At 33.6% G+C, this 16,124-nt stretch overlaps 2 protein-coding genes across 2 annotated transcripts; one reads left to right on the forward strand and one right to left on the reverse strand.

The window, feature by feature from the left end:
• The first annotated feature begins 299 nt into the window (after nucleotides 1-299).
• Nucleotides 300-5,941, forward strand: LOC105342048 (caspase-7-like). Its single transcript, NM_001305322.1, is given in 6 exon segments — nucleotides 300-404; nucleotides 1,086-1,158; nucleotides 1,876-2,129; nucleotides 2,544-2,719; nucleotides 2,908-3,049; nucleotides 4,770-5,941. Coding segments are annotated over 6 exon segments (912 nt in total). The 5' UTR covers nucleotides 300-370; the 3' UTR covers nucleotides 5,003-5,941.
• A 1,567-nt stretch (nucleotides 5,942-7,508) lies between these two features.
• LOC105342052 (RNA polymerase I-specific transcription initiation factor RRN3) lies at nucleotides 7,509-16,015 on the reverse strand. The gene is made up of 16 exons (XM_066066114.1): nucleotides 15,869-16,015; nucleotides 15,647-15,707; nucleotides 15,423-15,479; nucleotides 15,242-15,331; nucleotides 14,858-14,996; nucleotides 13,592-13,694; nucleotides 12,392-12,560; nucleotides 11,691-11,768; nucleotides 11,330-11,489; nucleotides 10,881-11,011; nucleotides 10,478-10,608; nucleotides 9,848-10,023; nucleotides 9,554-9,662; nucleotides 8,749-8,892; nucleotides 8,556-8,628; nucleotides 7,509-8,416 (listed from the first exon to the last, which is right to left on the reverse strand). The coding sequence occupies exons 2-16, from the start codon at nucleotides 15,704-15,706 to the stop codon at nucleotides 8,282-8,284; spliced, it is 1,755 nt and encodes a 584-aa protein (XP_065922186.1). The 5' UTR covers nucleotide 15,707; nucleotides 15,869-16,015; the 3' UTR covers nucleotides 7,509-8,281.
• Nucleotides 16,016-16,124: the final 109 nt, after the last annotated feature.

A 16,124-nucleotide genomic window follows, 5' to 3' on the forward strand; every position in this document is an offset into this window, starting at 1 on the left:
GCGCGGGTTACGTTAAATGTAGCAGAGACATAAAAAAACGTCTCTGAATGTAGTAAAACGTGATTTTCGGGTGGTGAAGTTTGAAGTTTTTGTAAAGAGGAACATTGGCTTTGAACCATATATGTGGATCTACATAAGACGTATGAAAAATATTTTCGGGTGTTTTTTTTATTATTATTTAAAAATTATCCAACTTGTACCAAAAAAGAGATGACGAATAGAATTAACGAACGAGTTGTCTACATTTTATCATCAGTTCTATTTTTAGAAACTGGTGTAATTCCGAAAGTTGAATAGTCGAACGAACAAAGCGAAAGGAAGAGGTTATCCTAGCAAAAACAAATCAGTATTAACCGTATAGATCTGAATCATGGAAGAAGCGATGAGCCCAGAGTGTGTTTCTAGTACGTAGTAACATTGTGTTATATATCTAACGTTAAAGTATATCACTGTCTTACAAGTGATATAATTATATTGCATGTTTTAATGAGAAAATTCGAAATAAATCATATTTCTCAAAATTATTGCCATGTTGCGATTAAAATTGATGGTGGGTTGAAGGTAAAACCGAAGAATCAATCTCGTTTTATAAATATTTAGGCCTATTCATTTGATAAATAACGTCAATGTAGTAATTTCTGTACAGCCTTGTGTCTCTTTATGCACGCCATTATCTATACAACTACAGAATTACTTCATATTGCCACAGCCTGTGACAGGAGTCGGCGATTTTATCAATTTGTTGTAAATAAATGAGAAACAAGCAAAATCCTACCAGTGAGCTTCGCGAGCGTTCGCTCACTACGCTCATGAAGCTCACTGGTAGGATTTTGCCAGTTTCTCATTTATTTTCAAGAAATTGATAAAATCGCCGACTCCTGTGGTATTACCCACACAGTAGCAATATTCTAAAGTTATATATTATTTAGCAAAGTAATTTAATACAGGGATCTTATATAAGTTGGTTCAATTTTACAGTTTTAGTTTTTATGACAATTTTGGGTACTTTCAGTTTCTATAAGTCCTCTATCTTAAAATCAATTCGGATATTTCTATAGACTAAAGAGCATTTTTCTTGAATACAGACACTGATGTTCCTGATGCTAAGCCTGTGTCAGAGACAGATGCCTTCCCATTCGGAAAATCAAAATCACAAAGGTAAAAATATTTTTTTACAGGACAACCAGTTGTCATGTACAGTGCCCTACATATGGTTAGTAGTCTGAATGTTCTATGGCATTATGAATGGCTATTTATCTGCTGGGATATTTACCATAATACACACCATGAAACATGTCAGTAGAGATATTGTCGTTCACAATAACACAATGTTGATGCTGAAAAGTATTAATTATAGTCTTGGAATAATTTTCTTTGAATTTTTTTCATTTTCAAGAAAAGAGCGGTAAGAATGGAATGTTTTCTTGAATACATGTTAGATCTTTTAGTTAGTTACCAAAGTATTAATTCATTTATTTTACTTTTTGTCAATTGATAACTCTTCTGTTGATTATTAATGACTTGCAGCTTGAAACCTCTTCATTTCCAGTATCTTTCATACCTCACTAGTCTGGATCGGTTAATAATAAATCTATAAATTACAATGTGTAGGAATGTTTATCATTTACTTCTCTGCTTTCTGTGTCATTATATTTCATTATGATCATACTTTCCATTTCTCCAAAAGCAGAAACATTTTAAAAAGTTGTTCTAATTAAATAATGATAAGAAAATTTTTACTAACTACATTTCTCATAACTCTTCATTTTTCAACAGTAGTTAAAGTGATACAATTATATATACATGTCAGAAACTCTATAAAATTACAAGAGTTTGATTTAAATACATTTTAATTGATATGAACTGAATTTACAGTGGTAAACCGGTTGCCACTACAATACAGACAGCGACCGAGTTCTTCTCCCACAAGTACAAGATGGACTATCCAAACAGGGGTAAAGCTATCATCATCAACAACAAGAAGTTTAACCCTAACACTGGGCTGAACGAGCGGAATGGCACGGACCAGGACGCCTCCGCTCTCTGCTGCCGTCTGTCCGAGCTCGACTTCGATGTAGATCTTTTTCACAACCTGAAAGCAGAGGAAATCAAAGTTACACTACAGAAAGGTCAGAAACTGAGGAAATATTCATCCTTTCAGGAATGTGATTAAGATTGTGTGTTGCTATTTCACAATTTTTAGACTTTATTCTGTTATTTGATTTGTCAACTCTTATACAAATGGAATAAATTATTAACCAGTTACTTAAAATGCTTTTAAATATGTTGATATATGGGGTCCAAATGGGACTCTTTTCCTTAATCTATATATATTGGTAGTCATTTTGTATCTACTTAATACCATAATCTAGATTAATGTTTATCTTTACCATTCAAAATCCTCGTCTTGCATTATTTCAGTTACATTGCTTTATAAATTCAAAGTTGCATGTTAAAGAAATAGTCATTTCCTAAACTGTGCTTGATTGACATATATGTATGACATTACGACTTAATTGACAGTTTGAATCCTTCATTTATAGCCGCCGAATTGGACCACAGAGACAACGACTGTTTCACCTGCGCCATTCTGTCCCATGGGGAGGATGGATTTATATGGGGGATAGACAGAATGATCCCCATTAATGACCTGATGGAGCCCTTCAAAGGCAACAAATGTCTCTCTCTGGCAGGAAAACCCAAAATCTTCTTTATCCAGGTGATCACAAGTGCTTGTCCATAGGTGTATTGCAAAGATGTTTGAATGAATCACTATGATAGATCGTTGATAATAATTTAGCCCTCTTTCATTCCACCTTTGCTGACAAAGATTGTTTCAGACCAAGTTCATGTTGTCTTAAAGCTGACAATGGTGCCAGCCTTTTAATTGGTTCTCTTGTGATGCAGGCTTGCCGTGGAACAAAGTTTGATGACGGCGTGGATATGAATGTCGCAGATGCTAAAGGCTTCATGGACGTAGAGCCTCAGTTTTCTCTCCAGAAGATCCCGTCAGAGGCCGACTTCCTGATTGCTTATTCAGTTGTTCCAGGTGAGGGCTTTAATAGAACACATTGGTTTCATTATGTCATAGACACTTACCAGTACTGTGTATTTAATATGTAAAGTTCTTCTTTTCAATTGCCTTATTTGACACACTTTAAGGGATTTTAAATTGTGTGATTCAAAATATGAGATTCAAAGGGATGATAACATTTCCCAGGGATGTGAATTTTTTGTAGAAGTGCAGGTTTTTGCAGATTTGACAGTCAAAATAGTTATTTTATTTATCAATGCAGACTTAATTTATTCCGTTTTCTTTCTCTGCCAATCGCATCTCTGATTTCCTCTTTAAGGAACTTGTTTACTCAGGGTTTGAGTTCTCAAATCCCGATTGTTAAAAAGTTCAATTTCATGAGTAAAATTTGTTTTAAATACAAAAAGTATTTATGAAATGAATTATCATTGACATAACAATCGATATTTTTATTAAATTATGGAATTAGGCTCTCACAAAGTTTGACTTTTAGCGAAACAGAGGAAATTCGGACTAAATTTGTCAGATTTTGTTTTCCACTGAAATATTTTTGGCAGTACTATAATATTTAAAGTTAAGATTTTATTTGTTATTCAACATAATTTTGCCTATTTTTTGTTGGTTTTATCTTGCTTTTTCGTTTAGATAATCGCATGGCACACACTACAAAAATATTGAAAAATGCTAAAAAATGATAAAAGACACCATATCTCAAAATTTTGATCATTTACCTCATATAAACTTTATGCCAGCAGAGAAAAGTCAATATACTTCGTTTAATACTATAAATGTTTTAGCATTATCATCATTCAGTTTTTTGTTATATTGGATCAAAAATTGGTAGTAATTGGAAAACTGGTAGAGGAAATTCGGACTAGAATATCTATAAAAATTGTGAATGAAAACTTAATGCTTTGTATCTATTTAATGTCACTACCATTCATAAACTGTATTTCATTTGTTAAAGAGTTAAGCAATTTGTATTATTTTCACAATTAAGAAAATCTCAATCATAGTCTAAAATTTTTATGGATTTTTCTCAAATTTTCAAAACATATTCAATGGCCATTAACTCAAAAAGTAGGTCATTGACCTACTTTTTTGAAAGTGAAGAATAACACTACCATGTAAGGTCTATAACACACAATAGTTGGTTTTTCATTATCATCAGTGGATTTTTTTTTCATTCTTAAAACTATCAACTTAAATATTGTAATATGATCTTGGCCAACAGGATGAGACTAGTTTAAATGTTTTCTGTAGATGATTGTCCCTGTGAGGTTTAATCAGTCAAGGTATTTAAAACTAATAAAGAAGACATTAATTTTTTTTAACAGGAGCTTCTTTTATTTAGTTGAAATCAATGTAAACTTAATCAAATGTAGTCTTGTATTAAAATTGATTGCTGTACCTGATAAGCTTCATTATTGAAATATCATCTTGTTTGAGAGATTTTTTATAAAGCCTTTTCAGCTGCATTTACATAAGAGAAATAACTTGCTTTAGAATGATTTTGATTTTGTGTAGTCTTGTAAAATTCTTGATCTTTAATACATGTAGTTATTCCATGCTTATGTACTAGTAATTCATGTTTATGGGTGTATAGATGCAACTTTCAGAGAAATAATTTCATTTCATACGAATATGTATGAAAACGTTAGTAAGAAACACAAGACATCCCATAATTTTTGGTCAATGACTATCCTGTTAACACAGGTCTGTTTCTGTTGCCTAGGTTACTACTCCTGGAGGAACTCGACCAATGGCTCCTGGTTCGTCCAGGCGCTGTCTGAGGTCCTGATGAAGCATGGCCAGACAGTGGACCTCCTGACCATGATGACACGTGTCAATCAAATCGTCGCCAACAAGTTCCAGTCTAACACCTCCCACTCCGACATGAACGAGAAGAAACAGATCCCATGTGTCACCTCCATGCTGACCAAGGAGGTTTACTTCACTAGCAAATAGAGGGGGCCAGTCCAAGAGAGCGAGGGGCCCAGTCTCCGATGGGTGAAACGAGCACCTTGTCTCATGGCTTAAAGGGCACCTGCTCAACTGATCATGTGATACGTGTACTGCCAGAGAGTGATTGAGAAACACTGGTCTCTTGATATAAATGATTATCATGACTGTAAACATTGGATAACTCTAATTCTGTATCGTAATGATGTCAAGCTGTTATTTCGAGTGTTATTGTACAATTATGTTTGCAATTTATTAATACTATAATCATTATTTAACATGTACATGAATAGTACATGTTCAATGAATTTGTATATTAAGTGTTCCAAATCCAAATGCTGCCCTCAATACTAGCATTTGTTATTCTGATTGGTAAATGAACAATTCCTGAGTGTGTGAGTTCGGCCTGTACATGGAAGATTTATTTCACCTGGTAGATCTTTTTGTTTTTCTTGCCATGTACCTGTACCAATGCATGTACCTGTACTAATACCAGTCAAAAACTTACCTACTTCATTGAGCACATCTAGAGACACCACATCCTCAATCTAAGCATATTTTGTCCTTTAGAGAGAAACAAATCCATGCATGTTCCATTAAAGGTACCAGTACTGGTATTTGTGACATCACTGTGAACCATAATTGTTATGTAATTTGCATAAACTGTAAAATAATCAGTTAATGGCGAAAGAACAAATGCATTTAGTTATAGAATATTAGAATTACATCTAACATTGTGTGTCAAAGAACAGCTATTTTTGTAAAGTTGTATGGGATTTACTTACATGTACTCTTACTTTATTCATGTCTCTCCAGTTGTATTTGATCTGATCAAACCCTCATTACTGTGAACCTCTAGGCATTTTTTTGTTTTTGTTTAGATGGTTTCATCTTTTTTATTATTTTGAAATCATGAAATTGTTTTAATAAATTATCTCATACATCTGTGCAAGTTATTCATTCTCCAAAAAAAGGAAATCTTAATACTTGTACCCATAGATTATCATGCTGATTTCACTATGCAATCGACCTAAAAGATCATATCAACTTTTTAGTGGGAATATTAATGGTGGATAAACCACGGGCTTGTGTAAAAAAAAAAAATTGAAAAAAAAGTGGGTACCTAGAAGGAAAAATAACATGAGAGGACGCCATCTTGGATATACTTCCTTACTTCATCAGCTAATGTTATACTAGAAACTTACACAAATTTGTATTCCTTTTTAAATGATTCTTCATTAAAGGGGCATGGTCATGATTTTGGTCAAATTCTATTTTTATGTTTTTAGTATTTACAATGCTTTAGAAATGCATTTCTAATGATCAAATAAAATTTGATAGTCATTTGTAGAGTTATAAGCAAGATACAGGGCTCACAATTCTCTGTCATGTAAACAAGGCTCGTGCCCTGTTTTTGTTTACAAAGGTTCAATACACATATAAAAAATCTTTTTCCAGCTTATTTGTCTACCTTTTTACTAATTTTAAGCATAAATAAGCAATTCCTAACGTTTAACACATTCGTTTTAGGTTTTAAACTGGAATTTTTACTTCAACATTCAAAATGTAAACATGCTTTGTTTACATAGCGAAGGATTTCAAGCTCTGTAACTCGCTTATTACTCAACAAATGACACTTAAATTCCGGTTGCCTATCAAAAATGCCTTTCTGAAGCATTGTAAATATTAAAACTAGAAAAATAATTTTTGACCAAAATCATGACCATGCCCCTTTAAGATCCCACCTTCAGTTTAATTCTTTTCAAGTCTTCATCAGCAAATTTTTATTTCATTTACCAGGTAAATTTTCCACCAAGGTGGATGAACACTGATTCTCCACTTGTGGTCATATGTTGAACCCTCAAAAACCTCCCCCTTTTCATTGTTTGTACAGATATATTGGTGAGATCTTTTTCAGTTTGTGATATGGTATTTGTCAAACATGTTGTTATTTAAAGAGGAGCAACAATGTATCTATAATCACATTTCAAGAGAGATTCTATCTTCACGAATAGAACTTTTTTTTTTTTATTCTGCAACAGAATAAGAAAAATAACGACGGACCAGACAGGGATTCAAACCCAGGCCACCTGAATCTCTAGCCGGTGCTCTAACAGCTAGTTGACCGTCACATATGCACAGTTTTTGTATGTTATTATTTACCAGATACTCATCTACTTGTAAGCTCAGGTGAGCTTCTGTTCAACCATTGTCTGCTCTTGTATCTGTAAATCTTAATGGACTTGAGTGCCACTGGGCCAGATCATAAACACTCTTAGAAGAAGGGAAATCAAAACATTACAGCGAATTACAGAATCCAATACGTTTTCAATAGCTTGCTGAATTGCTCAATAGGGTAAACAATTTGGTCAACCAGGGATCATAGGTCTGAACCTACATTTGTATTAAATAGTAGCCTTCCAAAACTATTTAGAGTACTTGTACTACAATATATACCAATATGAATTAATAGTACTGTTTTACACAAGAAATAAATAACTTGAGCTACATATGCATTTCTTCTCTTTATTACAGTTTCATTTTTGTGATATAACTTTTAATTTAAAAATGTTTGTTTTCTGAAATCTCTGTAATATTCAAGCTATTGACCAGCAGTTAAATAGAATGCTTTCAAGAAACTTGAATAGTCCATACAAATAATTACCTGATATACATTAAATATCACACAAAAACAGCAAATTCTGTTCAATTACACAAAGGTAATAACAAGTAATCTGTTCGATAAACTATATCAAATGTGGCATCACTAAAACAAATGTGTTTATTTATAATACAGCAAGATGGATTTGAGGGTGAGCTTACACAGTGACCTAATTTCACCATTGCCCTTGACCTTCAAAATCACTCTTCATGAAGTATTTTTGTTGTATAATGTGGTAAAATGTTACAATGAGTTTATGTTTGACAAAAAAGTAAAACACCAGAAAAACTTGCCCCTCATCTTTGATCTTAAGGAACAGTGAATTGTAGAAAAAATATATTTTTCAAGTATCCAAATACAACATTATTTTGAAAAAAGATGCTGTAAATCTCTGTTTCATAACATACATACATGTATCAACCATGTGAATTTGCATGAATTCAATGTTGGTGTACAGTCAAACATTCTACAACAACCCTAAAAAGACATGTTACACACAGTAACACTTAAAACCAGCTGACTCGACAAACAGCAACTCACTAACAAGAAAGTTGTTAAATCTATGTCGTTCTATGACACAGAGCATTGCACAGAGTGGTACCAGAGTCCATATAGTAAAACGTTCAAGTGATGTCTTGGACATGCTTGAAGCCTGGAGAAATACCATAGTGTAGAAAGTCTGTTGGTGTTTTACCGAGGGACACACTCTGGGGTTCCACAGTGGAAGGTGATTCATCAGGGAGAAAATCATCTTCATCCTGTATTGGGATAGTGAATTAGTCATTTAAGTATATATTAAAATGTACATGTAAATGCAATGAAGCCATTATTTATATGTACCGTACATCAAATTATCACTGAGGGATGTAAATAAAGCTTTAGACACAACTATCTTACATTTGAAAGCTCTTGGTCTTCTTCAATACAGCCCTGATACTCTCGATACAAGGGAATGATAAAGTGCCCAGACCTACAAGCAAAATCAGGACATTTAAAAATTATGATATATTCTACATGAATCGGAGTTATAGCACTTTAAAACCCGATATTTCGTTCAAAGTTATGATACTACCTGTAGGTTAAACATTACCTATTTAAAAGGTAAGGATCAAAAGGAAAGTATGAATCTAGAGTGGTTACAACAGAGGATGATCCTAAGCCATTGCTGGTCACCGGTAAAATACAGCGCTTGTTACGCTCAATAATCGTGTCACAGAAAGCCAGCTGATGCATTCTGAAAGAAAAGTAACACAAAAACTATCACTGTACACGTAGATTGTAATGCAAGAATATCTCACAATTTCAATCACCAAAGTAAATCCAAATCAATTCAGTCAATGCATTTTCTGCCAATTTGAGAAAATATTTCATAGGTGTAGTGCATCTTCCCAAGCCAAGGGTTTCTGATCCGCTCCGCTCTACATAAACCCTTGACTGAAAACACAATACATATGTGGGTTAACGATTATGCCATCTAGTGAATGTACTCATTTTTGTACTTTTGTGACCTCTTGTTCTGACCAATCAAAGAATGCGTTATAAACAGAAACAATATAGCAATATGATTGTTCCCATGAACAAAATCAAATTTGTAGAAAAGATGGATTCATTCAGACTAAATAGCAGTAAGTCGAATACTTACTAATCCATCTCAAATTTATTTGTCAATGGTTCAACATTGATCAATGCACAATTAACATCATTATTGAAATGTTTCTTATTGAATCATGCAAATTTGTATGACACAAACCAGCGTGAGAGGTTTCTAACCCCGTCAAACTCTGCCTATTCGATCAAGGGTTCATGTAGAGCGGACCGCATAAGAAACTCTTGACTTGGGAAGATGGGGTGTAGTGAGGAACCTTAAAAGAGTTACTGCCAGACTTTTAAAATACCTTGTGATGGAGGAGAAAGTTTTGACAATCACAGGTAGACATATGCGCAAGGGGTTCAAGCGACTGGTAACAATTCTCTGGAAGTTCAGGCTCTCCGCCCATTTGTGGCCTGCAACAAAACATACAATGTAAATACTAAACAGTGTAGCTGACAAACCCATTTAATTCACTTTCAAATAACTTTGCTATTGTACATTGATTATTGAATGTATCTCATCAGGATTTTAAAAAATATCAATACTATTGCAATGCTACCAAAATTTATACAGAAAAAAGGCACTGTAAAATATGGACCTTTCTTTGTTTCAAAGATTTCCTTGCTTCTGAAGACAAAGACGTAGAAGACGGCCTGACAGACACAGTAGAACGGGCCGTGATGGTTGACGTCAGCGTTAACCACATCCTCACTAGTGCTGTCCAAGTACAGATGTACCCACTGACACATCAGGTCCAGGCACGCCGTCACAGTGCTGGGAAAACATGAAATACATAACAGTGAACATTTAATCTCTTTATCATTTATTAATCTATTGGGCATCATGCTAAAATAAGTATAAAATTTATTTGATGCATGAATGTCTGAATTTGAAAGAAATATGATACATGTACTACAAATTGGAGATCATATGAATTTGATTAACTGTATATTAGTTGTTTTCGCCCTTCTTCACTTGCAAACAGTTTTGCCCTGTCTTAAATTTGCTCAGACACAGTTGTATTTAAAGAGAGATAATTTGAGACATTGGAATTTGCCCAATCCTAAATTCGTACGCTGACAACGAGTGCAAAAGAAGTGAAAATAAAACGGGCAAATATTTCCCTGTACAGTATCATGGCATTTTTGTTGTGTAGTGATTCATTTAAAGTAACATAGGACTACTTTATCACTAGAGTAGAACATGTGAGGACTGTGTGTAGTTGTACCTGACGGGTACAAACATGGCCCGGGCCAACAGACTGCCGATGTAGCCCACCGCCGCCTGTCTGAACACACTCTCTGTGTTAGGGTTCTGGACCTTCTTCCACAGGTAGTCAATAAAACCCTCACAGATTGGCTGAAATTAAAGAGGTATAACGCTTTATCTAACAGAAATAATTCACTAAACTATAACATACAGGTAATGAGGTAAACAATTAGAATGGTACATTAGACTTTTATAGAGAAATGGAGTAAACTGAATGGAGAATAAATGAAAGAAATTAACAGCCAAGAAATGAGTGTGTATTGTGTAAGACTTGAGCTGCTAGTATGAGTGTGTATTGTGTAAGACTTGAGCCGCTAGTATGAGTGTGTAATGTGTGTAAGACTTGCGCTGCTTTTACTCACAGTTTTGGTGCTACAGAGATAGAACAGGATGAACTGGACATGACAGGAGGCGTGCGTGGGGAGGATGAGTCGGTCAAACACCAGCAGCATCTCACGGTACAACTTCTTGGTGGCCTCCCAGTCACACTCACCTGTCAGGTAAACAATACCACCTACACTCTCATGTATACACAGGCAGTGCCATTTTATAAAATATAAAGCAAAATGCAAAGATTGAGACAATAAATCTTATCTTCTATCACACCCTGCATATGAAACTCCTGTGATAAATTAAAACACTGGTACATGCCTAACAGCTTTTATCATTTAGAAATCAAGACAACTTCATAATAATTACGTTGACAACAATCTGATTTTGTTGTCCTTGAGTATTATAAAAATACAAAAGGTCTTCTTACATTTATCACACAGTAGCATCAACACCAACAAAATGATTCATATTCACTTACCTTTTGAGTAACAGACATTTGAAATGTAGGTCAAGGTCAACTGCATGCAGACGTCCAGGATGTTAGCTTCCCTGTGGGTCATGGGCTTATCTGAGCACTTCTTGTCATATGTACTGCCATCTCTGTTATCCAAATCTCTTGTCAAGTCTTGCTCTATATCCTGATATTGTTAGAAATCACACATACACATGAAACTTTTAATCAAAGATCTTTCAAATCATGATAATTAGTTAAAAACTTTCACAATGTCTTTGAACTTTGACCCTCACACTTATGATATCAAACACAATGTCTTTGAACTTTGACCCTCACACTTGTGATATCAAACACAATGTCCTTGAACTTTGACTCTCACACTTACAATATCAAACACAATGTCCTCCTCCATGTCTTCTTCATCACCCTCGCTCTCCTGGATGTTCTGTCTTGGTGCACGGACCTGGAATAATTCAGGTGGCAATTTTTACATGAGGGAAGAACCTCAGAAAGTTGGTACATATAGGTATAGGACAGTATATGATACATGCTCTTATACAAAAGTTTAAAACTTTAATGCAATTTAATAAGACAATAAACTACAAATCAATTCTTTTTTCATAAAAATAGATTTTTCTCAACATCCAACACCATGCATTCCTCATACCATTATCTCCGTACAAATATACACCAGTGAGAGACCATATACTCTAAGTGGTTACTGACGTTGTTGGTTAAGTATGCGTTTTCTATAGTCAAATAATACACTTAGGTAATAAATACACAGATTAGTGATTTGCTACTCTAAAGTTTTAATTTTTTTACCATATGCGCTGTGGTATTTTCCGTGATTTTTAAGCTTACCATTTAACTAATGTAAATTTCCCCCACACAAAAATAACCACTTTTTCACTACCCAAGACCAGTTTATTCAACCAAGCCTGTGGGTCTCTCTGTCTCTCTCTCATATACATGTACTGATGGAAAATACTGTATTCTCAGTTAACTAATTTATTTTTCTTATGAAATTAACGCATAAATTTTCAATGACATTTGAATTTTTGAACCATTAAAAAGAGTACTTACGTCCAATTTCAGCATTCTGTCGGTAATTAGCTCTAGGATTTTCTGCCTGCCATTGGGAAGATAGCTGGTGATTTGTAGCAGGTTCCTAACAAAGCACTCCTGTACAAACACAGGCTTCCCAATGTACGGAAATAAATCATGCAACAATGGCATTAAGATGGTCGATGACCTAAAAAAATTATTGTAAAAGTAAACAACATACCAGTATGCATTTTTAAAATGGACTTAACATCATCTAAGGTATATCTATGTACAATAAGTGCTCAGATGAAGTACTTTAAACCATCTTATTCATGAGCGAGAAAATTTCGCGAGAGCCTCATCATTGTAAAATTTATCGCTGCAAACCTGCCTTTTTTGTATGGTTGTAATTAGTGCTGAAACAAATACCATAACTCAATATTTGAATTGATCTATTTTGTTGTTCTCTCTCTCTAAAAAAATATAAGTAATAGACTAAATTCTTTAAAATGCTTTAAACGCCTACAGTCATGTGATCTCAGAATGAAATGGCTACATTCAGCATTAAGTGATTTATGCCCCAAAATTCAAAGTTATGAATTATGCTAAGGAATTTGCATGAAGAAAGACTAAACAATATATAATTCAAGTATATGACAAGATAAATTGTCTGATTGATGTCATAATAGAAATATGATGCATTGATGATTATCTTATTTAATATACTAGTATTTATGAGGTACCGGGTATTTCCTATCAGTTTTTTTAAACAGGAAATATCAAGCACATGCTTGCTCCTACACCATTTTCAAATATGATATGCAAAATAATATGAACAATAATATATGTGAAAATGGTTGTGCTCTATACTTCCTATTGGTAAACATGAAGAAATGGTGAGAAATTGTCAAATTACATGACGCCACAGACGCATGAAGAACAAACCATGTGCAAAAAATTCTAGATTTTGGCAATCCTTCACTAGCATATTTCATTTCATAATCTATTAAATCTGTATGATATGATGTCTTTAAATATTTTTGAAAACTGGGGGCAGAAATAGGACCTTATTGAGTATAGTCCTTTCACATTTGATCATTTGGCCGTTAAGATTTCACATGGAAAACCTCATTAATCTTTGGTTAGTCTTTAAAGGTCCAAATTGCATTCCAAACAAAACTTAAGGCATTTCAAAGCTTTTATATTCAGAAAGGCAATAAATCTAAATAATTTCCTTACATTGGGACAGAATCCAAGATGGCTTTCAGCACCATGTGAACATTCAGAAAGACGGCCTCCTGTCTTTGTCTGATTTCATCACTCACTTCTTCTGTATCGCTTTCTTAAATTACAAAACAGAGCAAGGGTGCAATTATCTGGTAGTCATATTTCAAATTATTATAAATCTCATGCATACATGCAGGTACATGTACTGACAACTGACTGAGTGAAATATAGGACCAACACTAAGACATCTAATGTTTAAGGACTTACAGATATTGGAAGAGATGGAGTACATATGCATAGCTAACAACCGTGTCACTTGTATAACCAGGGCTTAATTGACACTTCTTGGTACAGGATCCTGTGCCCTTACAATTGGAAATTTTTCCTCGAAAAATTGCTTTTTAGGGAAAATATTTAAACAAATATACCTCAATGCAAAAAAGAACAACAAAAATTCTATACAGTTTTCTTGGTTTTCACTTGTATATTTCATGAATAATCATTAAATTAATGTTTTTACCATAATAAACCACACTTAACAGAACACTTAGATATTTTAATTGACATATATTGGAATGTCTCACTCAACATAGTTTCAAATTCAGCATTCTTTCTTTTATAACACAATATGACACAATCATTTTGGTAATTTTTCAATCAGATTTTTAGAAAAAACAGTCACTTTCAATTGGGAATGGGTACTTTTAAAGGACCCCCATGCAAGCCATATTATGCCCTGAATTGACTGACTGACTGCATTTGACCATTGATATGTTGTCTCACTGTTTTAATAAAAAAAAAATGAGATAAAAGAAAGTACTTGACTAGTGACAAGTCACATTGTCTCACTGAATAACTAATAAAGGAGAGAAGTGATTGACCAGCAATAAGCCTATGAATTACTAACAATGGACAGAAAGAAATACTGGGGAATCATTAAAATTCCAATTTTCGTGGATTGCTGAAATTTTATAGGTTCATGGGGATGTATTTTCGTGTATTTTCTTATACCTACAAAAGGAATATGACTTTATAACCTTAATTTATTAATTTGTTGAGGATGTTAATTCGTGGTTTAAAGATACCCACGAATTCGACAAAAATTGAGCCACCACGAAATCTAATGATTTCACAGTAATTGACCAGCAACAGGTTAATGACCTACTTATAATGGATATAATGAAGTATTTAACCGGTACTTACGGTATATACTGAGTCAAAGGCTTACTGACAATGAGCAAAGAAAATTACTTTACCAGCAATGGGTCTACGACTTACTGACAATAGGCGGTGAGAAGTACTTGACCAGCATGCGTAGACTGGCTCTCAGGTAGTAGGTGTGAGCACAGACCAGGCCCAGGAGTAAGGACTGGTACTCCCTGACCACACAAACATCTCTGCTGGCCCAGTCCAATTTCTGACAAAATTAATGTGTTAAGCAGGGAATTATTAATTTTTAAGGTATGTTCTGTGTCCTGATAATCTTATAGATTCGCCATGTGTTATGTTTACCCTTTAGACTTGTCCTTGTTTAATCATAATACTTTATAGCTGCCTTTTAATTCTGTGATAAAAAATCATTAATTACAGTAAACTTATGTTTAATGACTTAGATGAATACAAATTTTGAATAATTTTCACTGAACATAACTGGATACGAACCAAGAGTACCGCTACCAAATCCTCAAATTCCCTGGAAAGTTCTGTGACATTATCTTTGATAGTTCTCAAGTAAACTCGTAGATCTTCTGACTACAAACAAAAAGAAAATATGCATTTTAGAGAATATTTTTATAGTGAAAACTACAGAAATATCAATCATAAAATGAAAAACAAGAAAAACCTTTGTTTGCAGGTCAGACAAAATATTGAGAAACAGATCGTAGTCCTTGTGTGATCCCTTAAAATAAAAAAAAAAACAAATATATTTTTTTAAAATAAAACAATATGCTCAATGACAGTTTATTTCAGTAGAGTTTTCATTCATTTAAACTATATGTATAAAGTTGACCTAATTTAATATGATCCAAAGTAATGTGTCAGGAAAAGATGAAAAAATGCAATTACCCGCCTGTATTGATGAAACAAAGTTTTCAGGTCAAATTTCTCTGAGATTTCAGCAGACATCCTGTAATATTTTTTATGATCGTTAAAAATATGTTTTATTTTCAAAAAATATGTCAATATTTCACAACCCCGTGACACACAGGCTTTTATAACTAGGTGTATTTGAAATGCACCTGTCACATAATTAAATTTTAAGAATAAAAATATTAGAATGATAATTACCTTCCGCTACTTGCCAGTCTCGTGTGTTTTACATAATTTCATTGTGATTAATTCATAATAAATAAATACCCCCATAAAAACGTGTTTTCCTTCAAATGATCAAAATAAAATGAAGCTCGATCCCGATCTATAATTGAATTAAATACTTATTTTAAGAATATATACATAGCTATTAAAAAAAATCAACTTTTAGAATGTATTCATTGTTTAATCTTTCATCTATGAGAGGAGTATTTCATCAGCATTTTTCGATACA

This window comes from Magallana gigas, chromosome 7 (assembly GCF_963853765.1).
Source record: "Magallana gigas chromosome 7, xbMagGiga1.1, whole genome shotgun sequence".
Lineage (NCBI taxonomy): Eukaryota > Metazoa > Mollusca > Bivalvia > Ostreida > Ostreidae > Magallana > Magallana gigas.